This window comes from Sebastes umbrosus, chromosome 10 (genome assembly GCF_015220745.1).
Source record: "Sebastes umbrosus isolate fSebUmb1 chromosome 10, fSebUmb1.pri, whole genome shotgun sequence".
NCBI classification, from domain to species: domain Eukaryota; kingdom Metazoa; phylum Chordata; class Actinopteri; order Perciformes; family Sebastidae; genus Sebastes; species Sebastes umbrosus.
This window is the reverse complement of record NC_051278.1, coordinates 16,461,141-16,484,143: the sequence shown is the minus strand read 5'-3', so window position 1 is coordinate 16,484,143 and position 23,003 is coordinate 16,461,141. Positions and strand designations below refer to the sequence as shown.

At 37.9% G+C, this 23,003-nt stretch overlaps 2 protein-coding genes and 1 long non-coding RNA gene across 5 annotated transcripts; 2 read left to right on the top strand and 1 right to left on the bottom strand.

Annotated features, from left to right (window-relative positions):
* The first annotated feature begins 59 nt into the window (after positions 1–59).
* On the top strand, positions 60–8,789 carry LOC119495619 (inhibitor of nuclear factor kappa-B kinase subunit alpha-like). Of its 2 annotated transcripts, XM_037782301.1 has the most exons (22): positions 60–349; positions 1,476–1,636; positions 1,736–1,830; positions 1,932–2,049; positions 2,137–2,206; positions 2,296–2,384; positions 2,494–2,583; positions 2,687–2,811; positions 3,097–3,204; positions 3,286–3,421; positions 3,557–3,757; positions 4,121–4,223; positions 4,657–4,780; positions 4,873–5,024; positions 5,117–5,178; positions 5,255–5,364; positions 6,127–6,176; positions 6,459–6,567; positions 6,686–6,833; positions 6,959–7,008; positions 8,070–8,169; positions 8,414–8,789. In XM_037782301.1, exons 2-22 carry the CDS (start codon positions 1,532–1,534, stop codon positions 8,471–8,473), a joined length of 2,205 nt encoding a protein of 734 aa, XP_037638229.1. In that variant the 5' UTR covers positions 60–349; positions 1,476–1,531; the 3' UTR covers positions 8,474–8,789. The 2 variants fall into 2 exon arrangements, with proteins under 2 accessions (XP_037638229.1, XP_037638230.1); XM_037782302.1 differs by lacking the exon at positions 60–349 and having other exon boundaries at positions 1,568–1,636; positions 1,932–2,056.
* LOC119495684 lies at positions 3,606–6,700 on the bottom strand. The gene is made up of 4 exons (XR_005208531.1): positions 6,563–6,700; positions 5,221–5,300; positions 4,852–4,987; positions 3,606–3,742 (listed from the first exon to the last, which is right to left on the bottom strand). It is a non-coding gene; the product is annotated as an uncharacterized LOC119495684 (long non-coding RNA).
* Positions 8,790–10,386: 1,597 nt separating the features above from the next.
* Positions 10,387–21,914, top strand: erlin1 (ER lipid raft associated 1). 2 transcript variants are annotated; one of them, XM_037782377.1, is made up of 12 exons: positions 10,387–10,518; positions 14,253–14,383; positions 14,963–15,044; positions 15,757–15,803; positions 15,893–15,954; positions 16,066–16,191; positions 16,337–16,410; positions 17,601–17,659; positions 17,813–17,904; positions 18,067–18,156; positions 18,264–18,343; positions 19,311–21,914. In XM_037782377.1, the coding sequence occupies exons 2-12, from the start codon at positions 14,271–14,273 to the stop codon at positions 19,488–19,490; spliced, it is 1,005 nt and encodes a 334-aa protein (XP_037638305.1). In that variant the 5' UTR covers positions 10,387–10,518; positions 14,253–14,270; the 3' UTR covers positions 19,491–21,914. The 2 variants fall into 2 exon arrangements, with proteins under 2 accessions (XP_037638305.1, XP_037638304.1); XM_037782376.1 differs by having other exon boundaries at positions 10,437–10,589.
* The last annotated feature ends 1,089 nt before the right edge of the window (positions 21,915–23,003 follow it).

Genomic DNA, 23,003 nt, shown 5'->3' with positions numbered 1-23,003 from the left:
GTAATGGGAAACCCCCCACAGAGGGAGTAGTCCTCCTGCATGTGTCCTGTCTATGGACGCGCATGTGCAGAAGCAACACAATATGCCTGTCAGTTTTACACTTTCACTTTGGGCAGACATCGAGCAGCTTTCCACCCAAAACTACGACACAAACACAACATAAACTTTAACTTTAAAGCCGTGTTCGATGGACTGTGAAGGCTGAAGGTATAATCTCGCCTTTGCTTCAACACTAAATAAGGAAAAGGAGCCGTAAACAACCCGGTTAGTGTTAGTGTGAGCTAACTCTGGAGCAACAATGTTCTCACATCCACAGTAAAGCTACCAGTCCTCTGTCCACTTTCACCAGGTGAGTTCATCAGCATGGTCTTTAGAGTGAAATGTTGCTTTTACTAGACTTTATGCTCAACATAAAGCACTCTGACTTCACTCAACCTAACATTGTAACATTGTAACATTGTAACATATCCAATAACAACATGCTACTGTATCTGTATCTGTGTTTATGTGTTAGATCACTGGACAAACATCTATGTGCACCATTGGAATATACAAAACTACTATAATAATACTTAAAACAGCTATAAAATAGAGTGTAAATATATATTAAAAAGGCTTTAATATATTTAAACATGTTAAAGGCCCCATATCATGCTCATTTTCAGGTTCATACATGTGTTTTGTGATTCTACTAGAACATGTTTACATGCTTTAATGTTAAAAAAAAACGTTATTTTCCTCATACTGTCTGCCTGAATATGCCTGTATTTACCGTCTGTCTGAAACGCTCCGTTTTAGTGCATTTCAACGGAATTGCAACAGGATTGCTTTGCTAGGCAACAGCTTGGGTCCATGTTTACTTCCTGTCAGTTTGATGACATTCACATACACTGCAACCAAGGCCTATAGAAAGGAGGCTGGGTCACGGGCGGACATGGGTCTTGGGGTATGGGGTATAACACATGCGCAGTGTAACTGAAGCTGCGGTCGTGCGTTGCGATTGGCTCAATTTCGGCAAGTGCAGACGAGATTTTACTGCGCATGTGTTATACCCCCAGAGATATGACGTGTGACCCAGCCTCCTTTCTATAGGCCTTGAATGCAACCAGGAATAAACTGGGACACATTTTGAATGTTTACGTTTAAAATTGTGTCAAGGGTCTAAATATTGTATATTTGTGACATCACAAATGGACAGAAATCCTGACAGCTTGTTTCAAATGTAGAGTTTCTGAATACGGGCGTTGTGTATTTCCCTGTGGATTGAGTGTTTCGATACTTTCACATTATTTATAAAGGACTTAAGCCTGCTTTATAATAAAAAAACATGAAAATCTCCCTTTTTTATAATATGTCCCCTTTAACTACTGTTACCCCTGCAGATGCAGAGAGCCAGATGTGTAAAAGAATAAACAGTAGCCTTGATGAAGATCCAGTGTAGTCCTTAATGTTTCTTGTATTTTTCCTCTTTGTAGCTGAGGTCTCTAACAGACTACCTCCGTGTCCCAGCGGCTCCAGGAGACCTCACACTATGGAGCGGACTGCACTCAAACAGAGCCAGCTGTGTGGCTCCTGGGAGATGAAGGATAGACTTGGGATGGGAGGCTTTGGGCACGTCTACCTGTACCAGCACCTTGTAAGTTCTGCCATCCACCTGTATGCTAAGGAGAACATAAACCCCAGACCCAGATGTCTCTTTGGCTTGATTTAATTCCCGTTCTGTTTTTTGGAGCAGGAGCTGGGAGAGAAGATCGCGGTGAAACTTTGCCGCCTGGAGCTGAATTTCAAGAACAAAGACCGCTGGGGCAGAGAGATCCAGATCATGAAGAAGTGAGTGTAAATCATCCGCTTGTGTTGACAAAGCAGCCTATGATTATCCATTTTCTTCTTGTCAAACCATCGCTGCATGTTTGTCTCTCTTTCTTTCATAGACTGAACCATGTGAATGTCGTTCAGGCCAGAGAAGTTCCTGAAGAGTTGAGCTCCATCGCTTTAAATGACTTACCTCTGTTGGCCATGGAGTACTGCTCAAGAGGAGACCTACGCAAGGTACCAAGTGGGTACTTTATAAAGACCCCAAGCAATTTGTTGTCTCTTCAACCATTGCACTGTTAACGTCTATACCTCTTTATTCAGGTGTTGAATAAACCAGAAAATTGTTGCGGGCTAAAGGAGAGTGAAGTCCTCTCGCTGCTCAGCGACATCGGTAAGGGTTTCCTCAGCTTTGACTTTGACTAAAAGTTATCACATGTTGATGCATAAATGCATATTGAATTGTTTTCTTTACGAATACAGGATCTGGTATCCAATATCTCCATGAAAATAAGATCATTCACAGAGACCTAAAGCCAGAGAACATAGTTCTGCAGGAGACTGGTGGGAAGGTGAATTAATTTCCTATTGTGCACGCATGCAGCCTGTGCACTCTTCAATTATATATATTATATGGTTTTCTGTTTCTTGCTCTCATTATGAAACTATATTTTCCTCCAGCTTGTCCATAAAATCATAGATCTGGGTTATGCAAAAGACCTCGATCAGGGTAGTCTCTGCACATCCTTCGTTGGAACTCTCCAGTATCTGGTAAGTGTTGCATCAGTAATGCATTGCTCTGAAAGCAATGTTGTTTTTTCAATAGATGTCAACACTCAAGCCTTGTTAATACATTTATCTGTATGTGTGCTAGGCTCCAGAGCTGTTTGAGAGCAAACCCTACACTGTAACTGTGGACTACTGGAGCTTTGGGACGGTGATCTTCGAATGCACTTGTGGATTTCGCCCCTTTTTACACCACATGCAGCCTGTACAGTGGTGAGTTAACATAGCAGCGATGCATTTCTCGTCTGTATTCTGAAGAACCTGGGCATTCACATGACACTAAAACACACATTTGGGAGATTTAATACTCTATGACACTGTATATACACAGTGTATACACATCACTGCAGAATGTTACACTCACATTTTGATATTAGAGTGCTACTTTAGTATATAAAACTACTTAACTAGGTTGCAATGAATTCAATATTGAGCAGTGCAGACTCACTGTAAGCCCAGAATATACAGGATACAAAATGTGTTTGCTTGCTTTTGTAGGACAAGTAAAGTCAAGAACAAAGGTCCCAAAGACATCATGGCAGTAGAGGACATGAATGGAGAAGTCCGATTCTCCACACATCTCCCATATCCCAACAATCTCAGCAGGTAGAAACAAAAAAAAGACTCTTATTCATACCTCCCAGTCAAGCGTGCCTCATTCTAACTTGTACATTGTGTGTGTTCAAGGCCGCTGCTGGAACCAGTCGAGTCTCTTCTGCAGATGTTGTTACTGTGGGACGCTGCAACTCGTGGTGGAGGGCTGGATCCTGACACAAACAAGCCGTACTGCTACACAGCTCTACAGAATATTCTCAACATGAAGGTTAATAATATGAACCATGCCCGTATTTAGACCCACTTAAACCACATTTTATTGATTGCATTTATGGTTTTATACATCCCAGTTGAGGACAGCACGCAAAGCAAACCGCCTGGCTTTGTGACTTTCTTTCTCCAGGCGATTCATGTGTTGGACATGACGTCAGCCCAGCTGCACTCTTTGGTTTTGGGTGCTGAGGAGAGCTTACACTCCCTGCAGCTTCGCCTGGAGACGCACACTCAGACACACATCTCCCCGCTGAGTCAAGAGCTGCTGCTGGAGACGGGAATCTCCCTCGACCCACGCAGACCGCCCGCACACTGTCTGCCAGAAGGATTGGTAATGTGACACACACACATATAAACAAAAGTAGCTAATGTCAAACAGGCCCAGCCACAAGTACATACACAGCAGACCACCTACTGGTTTTTATCTTCAGATCTTTAAAATGTTGTTTTTGTTTTGAAATGTCGGTTCTGTATTACACTGTTCTTGTTACTTCTGGTAATTGGGATTTGCAGACTGTATGAATGAGTGCATGAAGATCGCTTTGCTTCCAGTCTGTCTGGCTGAATGTTTCAATGTGTTTTGCAAAATGTTTCAGCAAATCTAAACCTCAGCATAGATTATACCTGACCGGTGAGCAAACCTCCACTAACACACGCTTTAGTGTTCACAGTGATATTTGTTCTCTGCTTTCAGCGAGGCTGGGACAGCTCCATAGTCTTCCTGTTTGATAAGAGCCTGACCAAGTACTCTGGACCGCTGACTGCCAGACCTCTGCCAGACAGTGTCAACTTTATAGGTAAGATGTATAACTTTATGCTGAGCTGTAAAATGATGTTCTAATAGTTACTCTTCTCGCTTTTCTCAACACTTAGTATTGTCATATTTTTAAAACAAGGGACTAATAAAACCAGTGAAACCAGAAATTGGTAGATATTTAGCAGGTAAGATTATTACCTTATTACCTTACCCTACCTTACTTTAAGGTATACTGACAAAAATGTTGTTAATTAGATGTGAACAAAAGTGATTAGCATTGTGTGTGAGATTTCTAATTTCTAAATCTTATAGTTCTTTCTCGGTTTATAGTGAGTTTTTTGGTCAGAGTGCAAGATCTTCTTTGATGTTTTTACCCCAAAATACTTTGAAAGTTATAGCAACTTCTTTCTTTTCTTTTTCTTTTCTTTCGAATTTGTTGTCCAAGTTAATGTGGGAATCATGTGTTGTCTCAGTCAGGGAAACTAAGACGCAGCTCCCACTGTCTGCACTGAGAAAGGTGTGGGGGGAAGCAGTCAGCTACATCTGCGGACTGAAAGAGGACTACATTCGCCTATACCAGGGACAGAGGGCTGCCATGTAAGTGCACACACACACACACACACACACACATCACACATGCATACACCCACGCACAGAAGCATCCTTACCTTGTGTTTGTGTTTGTGTAGGCTGAGCCTGCTGCGCTACAACACCAACTTAACGCGGTACAAGAACTTGCTGTTCTCCCAGTCGCAGCAGCTTCGAGCTAAGCTGATTTTTTTCAAGACCAGCATCCAGCACGACCTGGAGCAGTACACCAAGCAGAGACACGTCGGCATCTGTGAGTGGACGTCGGTCTCCTGCTGTGACACATCATTTCATTTACTGAAGCCTTTAGTGAACTTTCTGCTGTTGTTGTGTGTTTTTCTGAAGCTTCAGAAAAAATGCTGAAGACCTGGCAGGAAAATGAAGAAAAGGCTGATGGGTTTACAAAGGTAGGACGGTTGTTACTTGCTTACTTGCAGTTATAAACTTACTTGCAGGTATTTAAAAGTGTGTTTTCTGCTGTAGGTTGCAGATGTGGGATATCTGGATGAAGAGATAGTGGCTCTACACTCTGAGATCGTGGAGTTGCAGAGGAGTCCATTTGCGAGGAGACAGGGGGATGTAATGGAACAGCTGTAAGTATCTCTGTCTTATTTACACTATAATCAATTCTTTAAAGGAGCTCACATTGTCTTAAAACAACAGTAAGGTGCCCATATTCAAAATACAGTGGAAACCGAAGTGAAACTTATTCCGATCCTTAACCGGCTCTGCGGCACACATGCAGACCGGAGTCCGTCTCCCTCCATGTTGCTACCGGGTGAGAGAACGAGGAGCCCCGGCAAAGGGGCGCCGTTCTGCATGCACGCTGCAGAGCCGACCAAAAACGGCAATGCCTCTTTCTCGGTGAGGGAAAAAGCAGAAAAAGTGAGCCAGTAAATAGCGAAGCGGTCCGTTTCATTACTTTGTATTCATGTAATAAATATGCAAATGTCGTATAGTGATCAATTTAACCCGGACAGACGTGATCACTATAAGCGATTTCCACTGTACAACGAATTAGTGACTAAACAAACTGTAACTTTGGAAGATATCCACTTGATTTGATTAAGTCAGACTGCTGAAGCCTCATATTAACTTCAGATAAACTTTAGAATATACTGTAATTTATAATGAAACGAAGACTGGATTTTGTCCCCCATCACTTCCATTGGATGCATGTTAAGAAGAGAAATTTAATGGCTAGTATGAACAGGAGAAATGATTACAGCGAGCAAAAACAGTTTCAATGTACACATGGGCACCCGACTATTGTTTTAAAACAGACTTGAGAAAATGTGAATCTATCATTTAAAAATAACTGTGGTGAAGTTAACTCTCTCTTTGCTTTTTTTCAGTGAGCAAAAGGCTATAGAACTCTACAAGCAACTGAAAGCTAAATGCAAAAGTTAGTACAAAGCATTACACATTTAAAATAGTAGACATGAGTTATAGGGACTCCTACTTTATTTTTCATAGCCTATGACAGTGGAATCTGTAGTTGTTGCTATGGATACAATTCCCTTGTATAACAAATAAATAAATTGGCTGGCAAAATGTGAACACATTTGTCACAGGGGTCACATTGTTTAATTCATTCCTCAGCATGGCTGTGAATGTGAATAGCAGGATGGCATGGTTGTGTTAGATGATAGTACATGGATGATAATAGTACTGTGTGTTCGTACAGGTCCTGACCCTCCACATGGCTACAGCGACAGCTCGGACATGGTGAAGATGATACTCCAAACAGTTCAGAACCAGGACAGAGTGCTGAAAGACTTGTACACTCACCTGAGGTAATTTATCCAGAAGTGTAGTCCGTGCAAAGTTCAGCACAACTGAGGTATCGTTTTACAGTTTCCAATGCGTTTTTGTGGTTTTCCTCATCTTTCTCTTTTTTTTATCCCTCTGTAGTACAATTCTGGTGTGTAAGCGACGCATCGTTGATTTGTTCCCTAAGTTGGAGAGGGCGGTAGAGAACATAAAAACTGCGGAGGCAGCAGTGATGCAGATGCAAATGAAGAGACAGAAAGAGTTCTGGTACCTCCTCAAGATTGCCTGTGTGAGTATAAAACAAGAAGCACAACAGGAAATATTCTCAGCTATCCGTTATGTCTCTGCAATACAGTATTAAATGTTTAAGTGGAATAATATTGTAGCTAATACAGTGTGTGGTTGTGTATTTAGGCCCAGAGCATTTCTCCATCACAGTCACTTATGCAACAACCTGCTGACAGGTAAGATCTGTACAAGTCTCAAGTTCCACACAGCTCATTATATGTTGCAATTGTATCTGTAAAACATGGTTAAAGGGAATAGCCACACCAAAATATTTCTCTAAATCTACACTGGGTAGAACAAGTTGAATGATCTTTCTGGGTTTTGTACAAATCACAAAGCTGCCACAAGAGGTCACCCCATGAACGTCAAAGTCTAGTAGCTTGTAGAAGAAACAGGGCTGCGGTTGAAAAGTCTTTTTTGCTGAGGAAGGTTCCTAACGGGGTGAAATGACCCTGAAGTATCTGAGTGGCTGCCATGATAGGAGCTGTTCGAATTCTCTAAGTACTAAGGAAAGGTGCTTCAATGCTTCCTTTCTTATCTCCTTTAGCATAGGATACACTGGACCATTCATTATGAAAGGAAGGAGATAATGTCGCCCCAGAGTTCGTTGCCGCTGCAACATGTAAAGTGACGCACCATTTGGACGTTCGCGAAAACAAACGATAAGCTTAGCTTGCATATTATTTTCATACAGTCATATACTAATAGGATTCATGTTGATAAATATATGAGTGGACAGTGACAACAATTTTGTTTCACTTTATTTTTAATTATTTATTTAAAGAAATATTACATGTCCGAAAAGGAGTAGGAAGAAGTACAGCCTACACATGGTCCTACAGCTTCACCATAACTCGAACAATTAACTCAATATTTATCATATATACCTTTTTTTATTTCAATTCCAACCTTGGTAATGAAGTGATATTTTTCACGGGTTGTCTACGTTAGGTCAGATAATCCTTTATTATATGTTGATGTAAAGTGTTACAGTCCTTATAAATTCTGCTTCACATATTTCATTGACCTCATGACGTTTTCCATCGAGGTCAGGGAAAAGTAGTTTGGAAGACATAAGGACTTAATATTTTCCTTTTCGACCGCAGCCCAGGACTCATGATAATCTCCTCAATTACTATAACTTGACATTACATTTTTGTTTTGTTTTGTGCACAATCCTGGCATTCATTGGTTCAGCGGTGATACTCCCTGAGAATCGCTCGTTTGTCTCTTTCAGTGAAACTGTTAATCACTTACTGGATGAGAATCAGCGTTATCTGAGTCAACTGACTTCTCTGCTGCAAGACGCCACCCAGGAGATGGAGCACAGTGTCATGGTATGGTTATACAGAAGTGAGGGAGTTTGTGCTCATGCTCACTGTTCACTATTGACGTAAATATTGTTACCACATATATAAGTATATCACTCTTTGTATGTATTGTATATTGCCTTTTTCCTTCTTAAAACATTTGCATTCAGTCTTTACTAGATCAAGTCAAGGTTTAAGGCATGAAAATGTTCAGTAGATTGAGAACAGTATGTTTAGTAGTACAGTATTAATGTGTTTGTTCTCTCTCCAGGAGCAGGACTGGAGCTGGACTCAGTACGGAGCAGTGAAAGGCCAACCCCAGAAGCTGTAGAAACTGACCAAAGACTCCGTGTTAAGAGTCAAAGATGTATACTGTAAACAAGTGCCTTATCAGAGTTACACTATCTGAAAGCGTTGTGATTCCATACTGTGTCTTTTTACATACATGTTATGCTGTATGACAATGTGTGAAACAGCATGATATGGTAAGCTATTCATGTTTTAACTTAAATGTACATTGTTGAGTTTTAGCTGTAACCCAAGACATATTTATTTTACTGGTAATATTGATTAGAGTAAAACATTGCTGCTGACAAACTATGCATGACAGAATGTGAATAAATTTTATAAATGTATGGCACATATTATACCGTGTTTTGTCTTTTTCTCTGCAAGTGTTAAACTGTTGAATGTCGTAAGTATCTTGTTATTTACATTCACACAGTGGACCAGACAACTGCCTGCCCACATACAGGAAATTGCTTGTTTACAAGACCGTGGGTTCAAAATTCTCTTGGGAGCTGCTGAAATTTAATCAGCAAGGAGGCAAAACAAGAGTAACATCATGCATAAACATTCACTGATTTCAACAGAATATTATTTTTCTTTGTGGAAGATTTCTTTGAAATGATGCAAAATGAATATAGTATGAAAGCAATGCTGCATCTCCACCTATTGTTTTACTCATATACTGAGTTTAAGCCCACATTATAGTTTAACGTCTGGTTTTCATACTTAAACAATTGTCTGAGCAAACCAGGCAAACATTTTGCACTTAAACAAAGTATGAAAACCCAAGACGTTAAACTATAATGTGGGCTTAAACTCAGTGTATGAGTAAAACAATAGGTGGAGATGCAGCATAGCTTTTATACTATATTAATTTTGCATCATTTCAAAGAAATCTTCTACAAAGAAAAATAATATTCTGTTGAAATCAGTGAATGTCCTGACTAAATGCACTGCCTTTAACTGCCTGACACTTGATTTTTGTTGTTTTCATTTATATTATTTTTTTATAGTCTGGTATTCACCACAAATAGTAAACTGTTGATGCACTACTGTGTTGGTATGAGCATTATTTTTCTTTTCTTTTTTTTGTATTCTACATGTTCGAAATAAATGTTGAAATTAAATTAAATGAATGAATACTAAATAACTAGTTGGACTAAATCAAGGGTCAGCAACCTGTGGCTCTTTATCTCCTCTCCAGTGGCTCCCTGTGGATTATTAAAAAATTAGTGGAAATGAATAACAGTTTTTTGTTGACATTTTCATTTTTATTTATCATTGTTGTAGGTCTATGGTACGACGGAGTATTAGGGCCACATTGAGGAAAAAAGATAAATCTGAGATTTCGAGAATAAAGTCATGATATTACGAGAATAAAGTCATAATATTATGAGAATAAAGTCATAATATTACAAGGATAAAGTCATAATATTATGAGAATAAAGTCATAATATTACAAGGATAAAGTCATAATATTATGAGAATAAAGTCATAATATTATGAGAATAAAGTCATGATATTACGAGAATAAAGTCATAATATTTGGAAAATAAAATCATAATATTACAAGGATAAAGTCATAAGTTTACGAGAAAAACGTCGTAATATTATGAGAATAAAGTCATAATATTATAGTAGTAGTATAAGTAGTAATTTTACGTGTTATTTTCTTTTTTTCTCGTAATATTATGACTTTATTCTGTAAATCTCAGATGTTTTTCCCCTCAATGTGGCCCTAATACTCCGTAGTACATTTGCACTTTGGCCCTCACTGCATTAGACTTATATACTATAAACTTAGACTATAAACTGTGTTACCTTCATCACAATGCTCAAATGTTTTGCTGCTCCAGACAGATTTTATTTTTTATTTGTTTGCCTAAAACGGCTCTTCTGATAGTAAAGGTTGCTGACCCCTGGGATGAGGTAACATAAGCACAACTAGGACTAAAAATGAAGGTCACACAACAACACTGTTATTTCCGACAGCCCCTGAAGGCAGCGTAATGTGACATGTGAAAGCGAGAGAAAGCTGATGGACGCTGAGTGAGACGAGCAGAGAGGATACTACGGTTCAATACAGTGGTAACTTCACTCACCTTAAACCCCACATTCACTCTAACGCTTCACATATTCATACTGCAGCGTTGTGCCAGGTGAGTTAACTCGTTTAGTTTGTACGCGAGCAGCCTTAGCGAGCTAATGTTAGCATTAATAAGCAAGTAAATGACGGAGTGGCTAACTTCCGCTAGCTAGGTTAGCTAACCTGGCTAGCTAGCTAGGTTAACGTTGCTAGGTTAACGTTGCTAGGTTAACGTTGCTAGGTTAAGACGTCCAAGGTGTGATGGTTATATTGAAGGAGACATAGCTTTGGTTGCAAACACGTTGTTGTTCATGTGTTGACAGAGGAATTACTCGCTAAAAGTAATTCAACAAGCTATCTAATCGTGTCTGTTAGTGCTAATATTAGCTGGTAAACATTCTGCTCACTGAAAGTGTCCATACAGATTAATTTAGGGTCACATTTTATCCAAATAATATTACTATAAGATAAGATAAGATACTCCTTTAGTAGTCCTGCAGTGGGGAAATATGCAGTATACAGCAGCAAAGGGCATAGTGCAAAAAACAAGATGCATCAACTAACACAGTAAAAAAAAGAGCTAAACAAAGTGAAACAAAATATGAACCACTTAAATAGAAGGAAGTATAAAAATAGGAGCAGTATATACAGTATTGACAATAAACAGACTATTTACACAATTGCACAAGTGGAAAATGATAGTAGTGCACCAACAGTTTACAATTTGTGGTGAATACCAGACACTGAAATAATGATACATTACAATACTGATAACCCTGAAAGTAAAAATGCATATTCATGTAATAGTTTACTGTATGTATTTTGAGGTAGGCTCCTCCTAGTACTTTCCTTTAACAATGTCCATTTAAAAAAAAAAAAAAGCTCACTCAATCACATTACAATGGAAAATGTTAGTTTTACTTCCCTACATGTATCTTATGGTTGCATTTACTCATTGCATTGCACTTCTTTTTAATTTCACACATAAATGATGCAAAAGAATAATAACATAGGACATGTTTGAGCAGTATTAGTAGTGGTGGGTTTATTTATTAGTATATTTGAATAGTATGTTAGATAATGTTCAGTTCTATGCCAGTAGGTTGTTATGCAGCTGTTTAACTGTGCTCTGCAGTCTGTTTAACAGCTTATAAACCCCATTTTAGCATGTGACATGAAATAGTTTTGTAACTTGTTATTGTGGTTTTAATTTTTTTTTTATTGTTCAATAAGAAATATAATATAGTAATTCAAAGGATATAATATAGCGAAAGTAACAGGGGTATTGTCCATACAGATTAGTTTAGGGTCACATTTTATCCAAATAATATTACTCTAAGATAAAATAAGATAAGATAAGATATTCCTTTATTAGTGGGGAAATATGCAGTGTACAGCAGCAAAGGGGATAGTGCAAAAAACAAGATGCATCAGCTAACACAGTAAAAAAAAGAGCTAAACAAAGTGAAACAAAATATGAACCACTTAAATAGAAGGAAGTATAAAAATAGGAGCAGTATATACAGTATTGCCAATAAACAGACTATTTACAAAATTGCACAAGTGGAAAATGATAGTAGTGCACCAACAGTTTACAATTTGTGTTGAATATCAGACACTGAAATAATGATACATTACAATACTGATCACCTGAAAGTAAAAATGCATATTCATGTAATAGTCTACTGTATGTATTTTGAGGTAGGCTCCTCCTAGTACTTTCCTTTAACAATGTCCATTTAAAAAAAAAAAAAAACGCTCACTCAATCACATTACAATGGAAAATGTTAGTTTTACTTCCCTACATGTATCTTATGGTTTCATTTACTCATTGCATTGAACTTCTTTTTAATTTCCCTACATAAATTAAAAGAATAGAGCAGTCGTTGTATTGGTAGTGGTGGCTTTATTTATTAGTATATTTGAATAGTATGTTAGATAATGTTCAGTTCTATGCCAGTAGGTTGTTATGCAGCTGTTTAACTGTGCTCTGCAGTCTGTTTAACAGATATAAACCCCATTTTAGCATGTGGCATGAAATAGTTTTGTAACTTGTTATTGTGGTTTTCATTTTTTTTTTATTGTTCAATAAGAAATATAATATAGTAATTCAAAGGATATAATATAGCGAAAGTAACAGGGGTATTGTCCATACAGATTAATTTAGGCTCACATTTTATCCAAATAATATTACTCTAAGATAAAATAAGATAAGATAAGATATTCCTTTATTAGTGGGGAAATATGCAGTGTACAGCAGCAAAGGGGATAGTGCAAAAAACAAGATGCATCAGCTAACACAGTAAAAAAAGAGCTAAACAAAGTGAAACAAAATATGAACCACTTAAATAGAAGGAAGTATAAAAATAGGAGCAGTATATACAGTATTGACAATAAGTGGAAAATGATATTGCACAGTGAGAATGAAATGAAATTCCACCTGAAAATATCTATGTGAAAAATTATAATAATAATTCAGACGTCCAAGGTGTGATGGTTATATTGAGGGAGACATAGCTTTGGTTGCAAACACGTTGTTGTTCATGTGTTGACAGAGGAATTACTCGCTAGTTTCCTTAAGTAATCCTACAAGCTATCTAATCGTGTCTGTTAGCTGGTTAACATTCTGCTCACTGAAAGTGCACTTTGTAATTGAGGTAGTTGGCTAATGTTTAACACACTGCTCTGTATCGTTATCATGACATTAACTGTTAAAAGTAGTCACTATGGGGTTAACATTTGCTGTCACATAATATACATTAACTATGAGGTTGCTACAGAAGCTCTTAAATTAACTACTATGAATGACTATTTTGATCAGGGTGCACCTGTGTTAAAGTCAGGATGCATTACATGTCCTAGATCAGTCTGGTGTCCCATAAATACATCCAAGGTGTACAGTATCACAAGCTGTGTATAACCTATATATAATGTTTTATTTATTCTGTATTAACTGTTATAGGGGTCTTGTAAACAAGCAATTTGCTGTATGCGGGCAGGCAGTTGTCTGGTCCACTGTGTGAATGTAAATAACCAGCTACTTACGACATTCAACAGTTTAACACTTGCAGAGAAAAGACAAAACATGGTATAATATGTGCCAGACATTTATAAAATGTATTCACATTCTGTCATGCATAGTTTGTCAGCAGCAATGTTTTACTCGAATCAATATTACCAGTAAAATAACAGAGTAACAACCCAGCAACACTTCCAGAGCATTTACTAAATCTTGATTTGCTAACGAAGATATAGTAAAGCGCTATATATTATCTTATATGTCTTGTTCTGTAATACCAGTGTTTTCATTACAATGTCTTTCTGCAGTTGCACTCCCTGCAAACGAAGCTCAGTGCGAATGCAAATGTATTTTATGCCCCTTTTATAGCCTTTTAGATTATTGAGTGGTGTTATAAAAGTTTGTCAACTCCATTTGAGGGTAGACTAAATATTAAAATCACCTCAGTATATTTGCAATACACTACAACAGCTTCACAAACTACAGTCTCCAAGACCATAAAGTTAATAAACATCTCTTAAGCCGAACATTAAAACCTTCACGATGGTAGGATTTATCGCAGGGCTGTTGTGCGAGACTGCTTTAGTTTTAGCTGGGTTTACTTTATAACACTGGTAACTGTATGCACTGCTGCTTACAATTACAGGGAAGGTCTAACCACAGCCATAATGGTGTATAAATATTTCAGTGTGTTTGTGCTTCTTTCTCTGCCTGTAGGTGTGTGTACAAGCAAAGATGACGATGCCGCACGTAGGGGCAGTATTTGGAGCAATAGCAGGAGTGATGGCCATCATGTTGCACTCCTCCATTCACAAGATAGAAGAAGGACACCTTGCTGTGTACTACAGGTATCAGAGCACTGCCCGGGCCTTTATCTTAATCTCTCTCATATACTAAGAATGTGGATGGCATGTTGTTGTTTGAAAGAGGCCTATTTCCTGATGATGATACATATCAATTTTGCCTGGATATGGAAATATTATGCTCCATACCTGTTTGCCACACTTGTCAGCTCAGGATTTTCCAGTCCAGACCTGAACATCTAACGAGCTCTTATAAGTGTCTGTGTTTGTACGAACTTTTCAAACACAGACTGATCCACAGTAGTGATTAACATTAAACTTTACTGGTCCCTGCAGGGAGGTTAGACCTTGGTGGAAATTAAATTGAATACAACTTCACAACAACAATATAATATATGGGACGTAACCTAGATCATAAACCTTAATTGCTGACTATGTTCATGAGTTGGAAAAAACAACAGGAACACCCTGTAATATAATGCAAGGTTATTTATCTACACCCTCATAAATTACTGTTTAAATGACCTTTTAAGTCCTTTTCTTTTGTCAACTGTCTATAAATGTAGTCAGTAGATAATCTGATGTTGAGAAGGCAGACTAGTAATTTGTTTGTATTCGTTTCAGAGGTGGGGCATTGCTGACTTCTCCCAACGGTCCTGGATATCACATTATGCTGCCTTTCATTACCACCTTCAGATCAGTGCAGGTAAACTTACCTTTCAATCCTGGAACTTGGCCTGTTTGTTAGCAGATGTATGTGCAATGCAAGAGTCAACCAGAAGCTGCTGATACATGAAAACCAGAATGGGAACTTCTATAAATACATCAGCTGCAGCATGCAAACAGTTGCCATTCAACCATGGCTGCAGTGGGTTTACTTTATACCAAGTGTATGCGCCGTTTGTTGTGCTACTAAATATGCATTAAATATAATCTTTTGAATTTGACAAACTAAAAATATAATAAATTTTTTTTAGGACTTATGCCACTGAGAGATATTTTTGATCAACCTTCATGTTATTTTTTAACGTAATAAAAATAATATTCAGGTATCCTTTACTTACTCAAACATTTGGACCCTCAGTAACTGTGACCAGCACAACAGCAACTGTTTTTTTTAACCATTAACTCTAAAATCCATTAAAATATATATATTAAATCCATTCTCACCTTTTGTTTGCATGAAAGGTGAAATTCCACGAATATGAAAAGCAAATTATTATGCATATTGTATTTATTATTGACACAGGTTAACTTAAAACAAACATGCACTACTTTATTTAGTAGCTTTTAATAAATTAGGAACATACAACTTGAAAAAACTATCATGTTACATGTTCATAAAAGGACCCGTGTAGTGGAGAATAATCTTTATCATTATCAGATCATGTGATCACCATTTATTTTTGGTGTTTCAGACAACTCTCCAAACTGATGAGATCAAGAATGTGCCTTGTGGAACAAGGTAAGACTGAGCTTATTGATGTAGCTGTTAAGAAATTGATCCATTCATGAAAATGATTATATATTAACAGATTTTTCTTTTCTTCACAGTGGTGGTGTGATGATCTATTTTGACCGAATAGAAGTTGTTAACATGCTGGTCCCTTTAGCAGGTACATATTCTAATATCCTCCGTTGCAAAAGTTACCTTATTTGGTTTATACATTAACCCCGCCAGCAGTTTGGCATTACAATAACTGTTGCATTTGTTTGTTTATTTCCAGTGGTGGAAATTGTGCGGAACTACACAGCTGATTATGACAAAACTCTAATTTTCAATAAGATCCACCATGAACTCAACCAATTCTGCAGTGTACACACGCTACAGGAGGTCTACATTGAGTTGTTTGGTAAGTAAGCTTTTGTAGTAAAACAGACAGTATTGTTTGATATTAATGGAATACATAGAAGGCAACTTGTGCTGTATGTTCATTCTTGAAATTCCTAAAATGTGATATGTTGTGTATTCAAACAGCTGCTGTTTTTGTCTTGCAGACATTATAGATGAGAACCTGAAGACTGCTTTGCAGAAAGATCTTAATTGTATGGCACCTGGACTTACAATACAGGTATTTAAACACATACTCATGTCTTGAGGGAAATAGTAAGTAGATGGACTAGGATTCAAGTCACAGTAACAGCTAGAATTTGGCTTGCTCAAGGATGCAACTGGTTTCAAAATAAAAAGGGCATGTTTGCAAAGGCTTTTGAAGACTAAAGCTGGATTTAGAGTTCATACTGGGGTTATGGCGTTGCTACAGAGCCTAAGCACATATAAGCTATAGTTTTGCTCTAGACTGTGCTGTAGCCGTGTGTGTGTCATCTAAGGACTGTGATTGGTCAGCTCGGGCAGCTTGTGTATTCCCCTACAAGTCTCTGATGCTGGTGGAGATTGTTCAGAGTAAAGACGGCATTAAGTAAGTTGAAGAAAGACTTTGCAGTCTTCTCCTTATCAGTAACACACATCTCGCTATTTACACTGCAATTCTTCTACTCAGCAAAGCAAAGCGGAATATAAGTTACCTGGTGTAGGGCTGTCATGATATCCGATTTTTACTACACGATTATTGTGGTCAAAAGAATTTATTTAATGTGATGACATTATTGCGATATCTATAGAAAATTTGGAAAAATTAAAATAAAATAAAAAATCAGTCTAATTCATCTGTTGTTAATTGTGCATTTTGTCTCTTTTGGCAAATGAATTGCACTCATCCCTAGTATTAACCTGATATCAATATTTCATTTTTAAATATCACGGTAATTGTCAACACTGGTATATTGCAACACCCCTAATCTGGATCTAACTCCAGTTATACTGTATAAGTATGTGTGTAGCCCGCCTTTGCAAGGTAAATGAAAGGATGTGAACGCTGTTACTACTAAAGCACCATACGATTCCATGCACGATATATCCGTCCAGTATTGTGGTGGTGGTATAAAGGTGAAATCTGACATTGAACTTTAAATCAAAACCTACGCCATAAGTATCTTCAATGCGACTGCCATTAACCCGCTGTGGCAACTATAAATCCAGCTTGAGCTGTGAGCCAATGCCAGTTCACTCTCTGCTACTGTTGTTTGATGACATTGGGTAAAATTTAAACATGTGGCCCAAAAGACACACACTAAAAACTTTAGTTGAGTGGTTGTAGGTGACAGGGAGAGGCATTTATTGGCAGATTGATTTTGAGCAAAGGGTCAATTTCTTTTTTCTCTTTCTTTTTTTCCTCTGCACTGTTTCAACATCCTGATGAAGGCAGTCCGTGTTACCAAACCAAAGATCCCTGAATCTATCAGGAGGAACTTTGAACTCATGTGAGTGTGTGTAAATCTGTTCTTACTAGCGCAGTCTTAGTGCATGTTTCAAATTCTCGCCTGTTACCCACCCACTCAGTTCAAGTTAGACCACACAGAAAGGAAAATATTTGCAATAACTTGTTTTGTTGTGTATGCGTGTTGTATATGCAGGGAAGCGGAGAAGACTCGTCTGTTGATAACAGCTCAGACTCAGAGGGTGGTGGAAAAGGAAGCTGAGACTGAAAGGAAGAGGGCCATTATTGGTAAATGTGATGTTTTACTGTAAATCAGTCAGCTAGGTTTTCATTTGCATGACAGTCATTAGAATTTCAGCTTCCCCCCATTCAGTCACTCATGTGTAACCTTACTTTCGCCCTCCACCTTGTGTACAGCTGTTAAAGCTCACATGTTTTTCTGTCCCATAGAGGCTCAAAAAGTGGCCCAGGTAGCAGAGATCCAGTTCCAACAGAGGGTGTCGGAGAAAGAGACGGACAAGAAGATCTCTCAGATAGAGGGTTAGCATCACTGCTCTCAGTTCTCTTCTGTGAGATGGATTTCCTGTGTGCTGTGGCGACTGGTCTGTCATGTGCCTGTCTCATTCAACACTGTCTCTTTGTTTCAGATTCTGCCTTCTTGGCGAAGGAGAGGGCTAAGGCTGATGCAGAATATTACACTGCTGCCAAGTTCGCTGAAGCAAACAGGGTAAAAAAAAATGCTATTGACAGAAATTCATGCATTAAACACACATACAACATTTAATCTAATGGCAATGTTGGCAGCAATGTTACATTCACATTTAGTAGGGCTGTCAATTGATTCAAATATTTAATTGCGATTAATCGCATAATTGTCAGTAGAAGTATAATTGCACATTTTGTATCTGTTCAAAATGTACCTTAAAGGGAGGTTTGTCAAGTATTTAATACTCTTATCAACATGGGAGTGGGCAAATATGCTTACTTTATGCAAACATGTGTAGATTTATTTTTTGGAAATCAATTAACAATACAAAACAATGACAAATATTGTCCAGAAACCCTCACAGGTACTGCATTTAGCATAAAATAATATGCTCAAATCATAACATGGCAAACTGCAGCCCAACAGGCAACAACAGCTGTCAGTGTGTCAGTGTGCTGACTTGACTATGACTTGTCCAAAACTGCATGTGATCATCATAAAGTGGGCATGTCTGTAAAGGGGAGACTCGTAGGTACCCATAGAACCCATTTTCATTCACATATCTTGAGGTCAGAGGTCAAGGGACCTCTTTGAAGATGGCCATAACAGTTTTTCCTTGCGTATCTTTAAATTTAGCATAACTTAGCGTTATTTAGCCTCCTTGGTGACAAGCTGGTATGACATGGTTGTTACCAATGGATTCTTTAGGTTTTCTATTTTCGTATAATGACAGTATCTTTACTCTAGCTTTAAAACAGAGCCCACTACAACCTCCGGAAGATTGATTGTGTTACAGAAATTAGTTGCGTTAAAATGATTTTGCGTTGGCGCGTTATTATCGCGTTAACGTTGACAGCCCTGACATTTAGCTGTGCTGTACATTGTCAAGTCACATTAAGATTCATACCAGTATTGTCATGAATAGTGATAATGCCCCAGCCCTAATCTAATCCTCACACACTGTTGTCTTTCTTCTAAATCTTTACAGGTGAAGTTAACCCCAGAGTACCTGGAACTGATGAAGTTCCAGGCCATCGCAGCCAACAGTAAGATCTATTTTGGCCAGGACATCCCTAACATGTTTGTAGAGGGAACCACCAGCCCCCCTAAGTCTGTGCGCCCCCTTCAACAACCAGACTTGCTTAAAGGAAAGCCAGAGGGACAGTGAGTCCATAGCTCTGCCTCTGCACAGAACAGGAGAAACTGATGAGGACTTGTCTTGTCTGTGAGGTAGAGAGCACTGAACTGAAGATGATGTGTGGGATAGCTTCGCAGCTAGTTTCGTGAATAACGCACTTCAGTCTTAAATCTAAATGGCAAGGAAAGTGTGTGAAAATGTAAGGACAAGCAGAAGTGAGCGCTAGAGAAGGCTAGATAAAAGGGACAGTTTTTTTTTTTACCTTCCACTCTTTGGGGGGAATTTTTAGGAATGAGAATGATGCCATAGTTAAAAATCAAAAGCATAATAAATGCTTATGCCTGGGAAGGTGACAGCAAGTAGTCGCCCTAATTTACATGTGCTTGCGATCAGTGCGGTGTTTAACTTTGCTGTTGGAGCTGCATTACTTTTGTTTGTTGTATGCAAGAGGAATGATTTGTGGTGAAAATGTTTTTTTTGAGAATTAATATCTGGTTGAGCTGAACTGGAATCTAAGAGGTGACACTAATTAATTAATGAATTAAAAATAGTATGGTTTGTGAAGGTGTGTAATGTGGGTAGGTCATCTCTGTGCCATCTTTTACACTAAATCACTGGTGGGCTCTTCTCTCTCAACAAGAGTCAGTGTGAGGACTTTTTCATCACACCTCCTATCAAATGCTGCTCGGGGATAGTTCTGAGTAGTGAGCATTAAACATTTGTCATTAACATTTCCAGTTGGCTTTAATCATACAGACATGAGCTGTGAGAGATTTTTGAACGATAGCGCTCTAGAAACAAGTGGCCTGACTTTGTTGAATTTGCATAAAGTTGTATACAATCCTACAGATACTCACGTGTTTTGAGGTTGGAGGGCTTTCATCATGTGTTCACAGTTTATATAGTTAATATACAGTGGTGTCAGATTGGTAGTAATGTACTTTATTTTCTGTTATCTTGGTGGTAGTTTGCTGTTATTAGTTGTGATTGAGAGTGTAGCCACCTCAGAAAGACTTGCACTAAGACCTGCTGTGGCATTTACTGCGAGTAAAAAAGGTTCTAGTGCTGCCAATGAAAAATCTGATTTTCTCTTCCAGCTTTTAGAAGTTTAATTAAAACTTAATTGATATGGGAGCGAAACAATAAAGCGGTGGAATGATAGTGCCACAGGAGGAAGTCGTGATTTGTATCTCTTGTCAAGGAGTTAGTACATCTTTCTTTCCTCCATCTGGTTTTGATCATCAGGGGCATGCATGTGGAAAATGTGTAGTGGCTTGATTCAGATGATTAGTAGTGCCTGCGATTGTCTGCCAACTCTGTTATGCAGCTTATTCAGATGTGGGGAAATGTAAATTCTCAGGAAATTGACTTTTATTTTAATAAAGCAGCTGCTCAATGTTGGACAGAGCTAACACCCTTAAAAGTCAAAATTGACAATTGTGCAAGAAAAAAAGTCAGAACCATAAAAAAGGAAAATAAGTATTTGATTTGAGGATAAGCAAAGCTATGATTTCATTTCACTAGACTCAAACTTTGTGTCTTCTGCAAATATTTAAGGTGCCATTTTTAGTGCACCCTCACCATTTTATTGCACCATCTATTTACAGTGAGTGTCTGTGGCATTGAATATCATGAGCATGAAGAAATAATATAAACAGAAGCTCCTTTCCACAGTCAATGTTTACATTTTTCTGTAATTCAAGAATTGATGGACTGCAAAGTTTTTCAGTCTTTGCTAAACAAGATCATTTTAATGGCAACACATGGCTCCTAATTACAGTGTTAACTTACTCTTAAGTGAGAATTTGTTGAACCTCTGATCAGTTTTGTGTGACGATATGAGTTCCAGTACAACACAACAAGCTTTGCTCTATTAAAAGATGAATGTTGATAAAGCTTGGGCTTAAATAAGATGCAAGTTGGTGCTAGTTTTTATTATGTGTTAATGATGCTTTTGGTTTTTCTTCAGCTCTACTATATAGTACTTCCACTATTGAATGCAAGCCTTAAATAATAATGGGTTACCCCAAACTTTGAAGATTCAGTGATTCTTATTAACTAAAAAGCTCCATTTTGAACTTAACTGTGAGACTTCTTAAAGAGCTTAAATGTACATGCTGAACTGTGCGGCCTCCTCATAGACTCTAGCTGAGAAAGACAGAACTAGCTGTGGACACTACTAGTGTTTCGAAGATGTCCTCGTGTTTACTTGACCTATGAATGGCAGTTAAAGGCTGCGCTCTGTATTTGCTTTGGTGGCGGGTTCAAATAAAGATGCAAAAGAGGGGTATGAATCACTCATGAAAATGATTTTTTTCTTCGTCAATATTTTGTACAATCTGTGAAATTCAAACATTGTCTCCTTGTTTTAAAAAGGTTTATATGCAAAAAATGTTTTCAAGTTTTGACAATGTTCTTATGTAAAATAAAACCTATTTTGGTACCTCTCTTCTCCAACTGTGCTGCTTTGTGTGTGGACATTGTGTAGTACACTTGGATGCCAACAGGAGGAGAGCTAACACTGTGTTAAATACTAAATGCTCTGGTTCAGTCAATGAGCCAGCTTTGGTGATTAAAAGACAAATAAGATCAGTTTAACAAAGCATAAACACCAAATTATGAGCTCAAATAAGGGTCAATAAGATAATGAAACTTAAACTTAAAACGGTATTAGATTTGTCATATACATACATGAAATTTGACCTCTGCATTTAACCCATCCTTTGGAACAGTGGGCTGCTGTAAAATGCCCACTGCAATATAATGTTTAGAGAAATGAAAGCTGTGTAAAACCTGCATGAGAAAGGCAAGTTTGTGAATGTGTATAAACAAAAAAAAAAGATCTAAAGTTGTAGGGAAGAAAATGGAGAATGTAAAATAAAACAAACTGTGAGGTTTTACAAAGACTGAAAAATATTGTTAATATCTGAGTACAGATTTAAAGAAGAATACTATGTGAAACTCAAAGTTCCCATACTCTGTGGGACACTTAAACTACACATGCACACATAACAGAAGTTTGGATTTTGGCCCCTGGTTTTGACTGGAGCCAAAACAAATATTTCCTAATACATTCACAAACTTTTATTTTCAGTGTATACGTTTTTCAAAGGTATACAATTGATATAATTTCTGAACATTGCTTCACAAACTCAAACTCAATCACTGTCATTTAGATTCCCCCAAAAAATTTCACTCTAATGAACTGAATACAAAAAAGAAAGCTCTTGACATAACAAGTGACCCGTCACATCCATTGTCCCCACAATTTGAATTGCTTCCCTCAGGAAGGTGCTTTAGACTGCCACAAGCCACCAAAAATGTCTATAAGAAATCATTTGTTCCAAGCACAGTTAAATTGTTAAATAATTAAATACATAGTTAATCACCCTCACCCCCATCCTGTGCTGAATTTGCACATTGTACATTTGTAAGAGGCCTATGGCACTGTATTTGATTGAATAGGATTGAACTCCAAGCTCCTCTAATGTTTTTATTGTTTCTTACTATTGTCTTATTTGTAACTTATGTTGATTGTGGTAA

Bases quoted from the DNA above. Each gene is read 5' to 3' on its own strand.
- LOC119495619 (XM_037782301.1), top strand. From the start codon at position 1,532: ATGGAGCGGACTGCACTCAAACAGAGCCAGCTGTGTGGCTCCTGGGAG. The intron at 2,812-3,096 runs GTGAGTTAACAT...TTGCTTTTGTAG, and splicing joins CACATGCAGCCTGTACAGTG to GACAAGTAAAGTCAAGAACA. The intron at 3,422-3,556 runs GTTAATAATATG...TTCTTTCTCCAG, and splicing joins AGAATATTCTCAACATGAAG to GCGATTCATGTGTTGGACAT.
- erlin1 (XM_037782377.1), top strand. From the start codon at position 14,271: ATGACGATGCCGCACGTAGGGGCAGTATTTGGAGCAATAGCAGGAGTG. The intron at 14,384-14,962 runs GTATCAGAGCAC...TATTCGTTTCAG, and splicing joins CACCTTGCTGTGTACTACAG to AGGTGGGGCATTGCTGACTT. The intron at 15,955-16,065 runs GTACATATTCTA...GTTTATTTCCAG, and splicing joins CATGCTGGTCCCTTTAGCAG to TGGTGGAAATTGTGCGGAAC.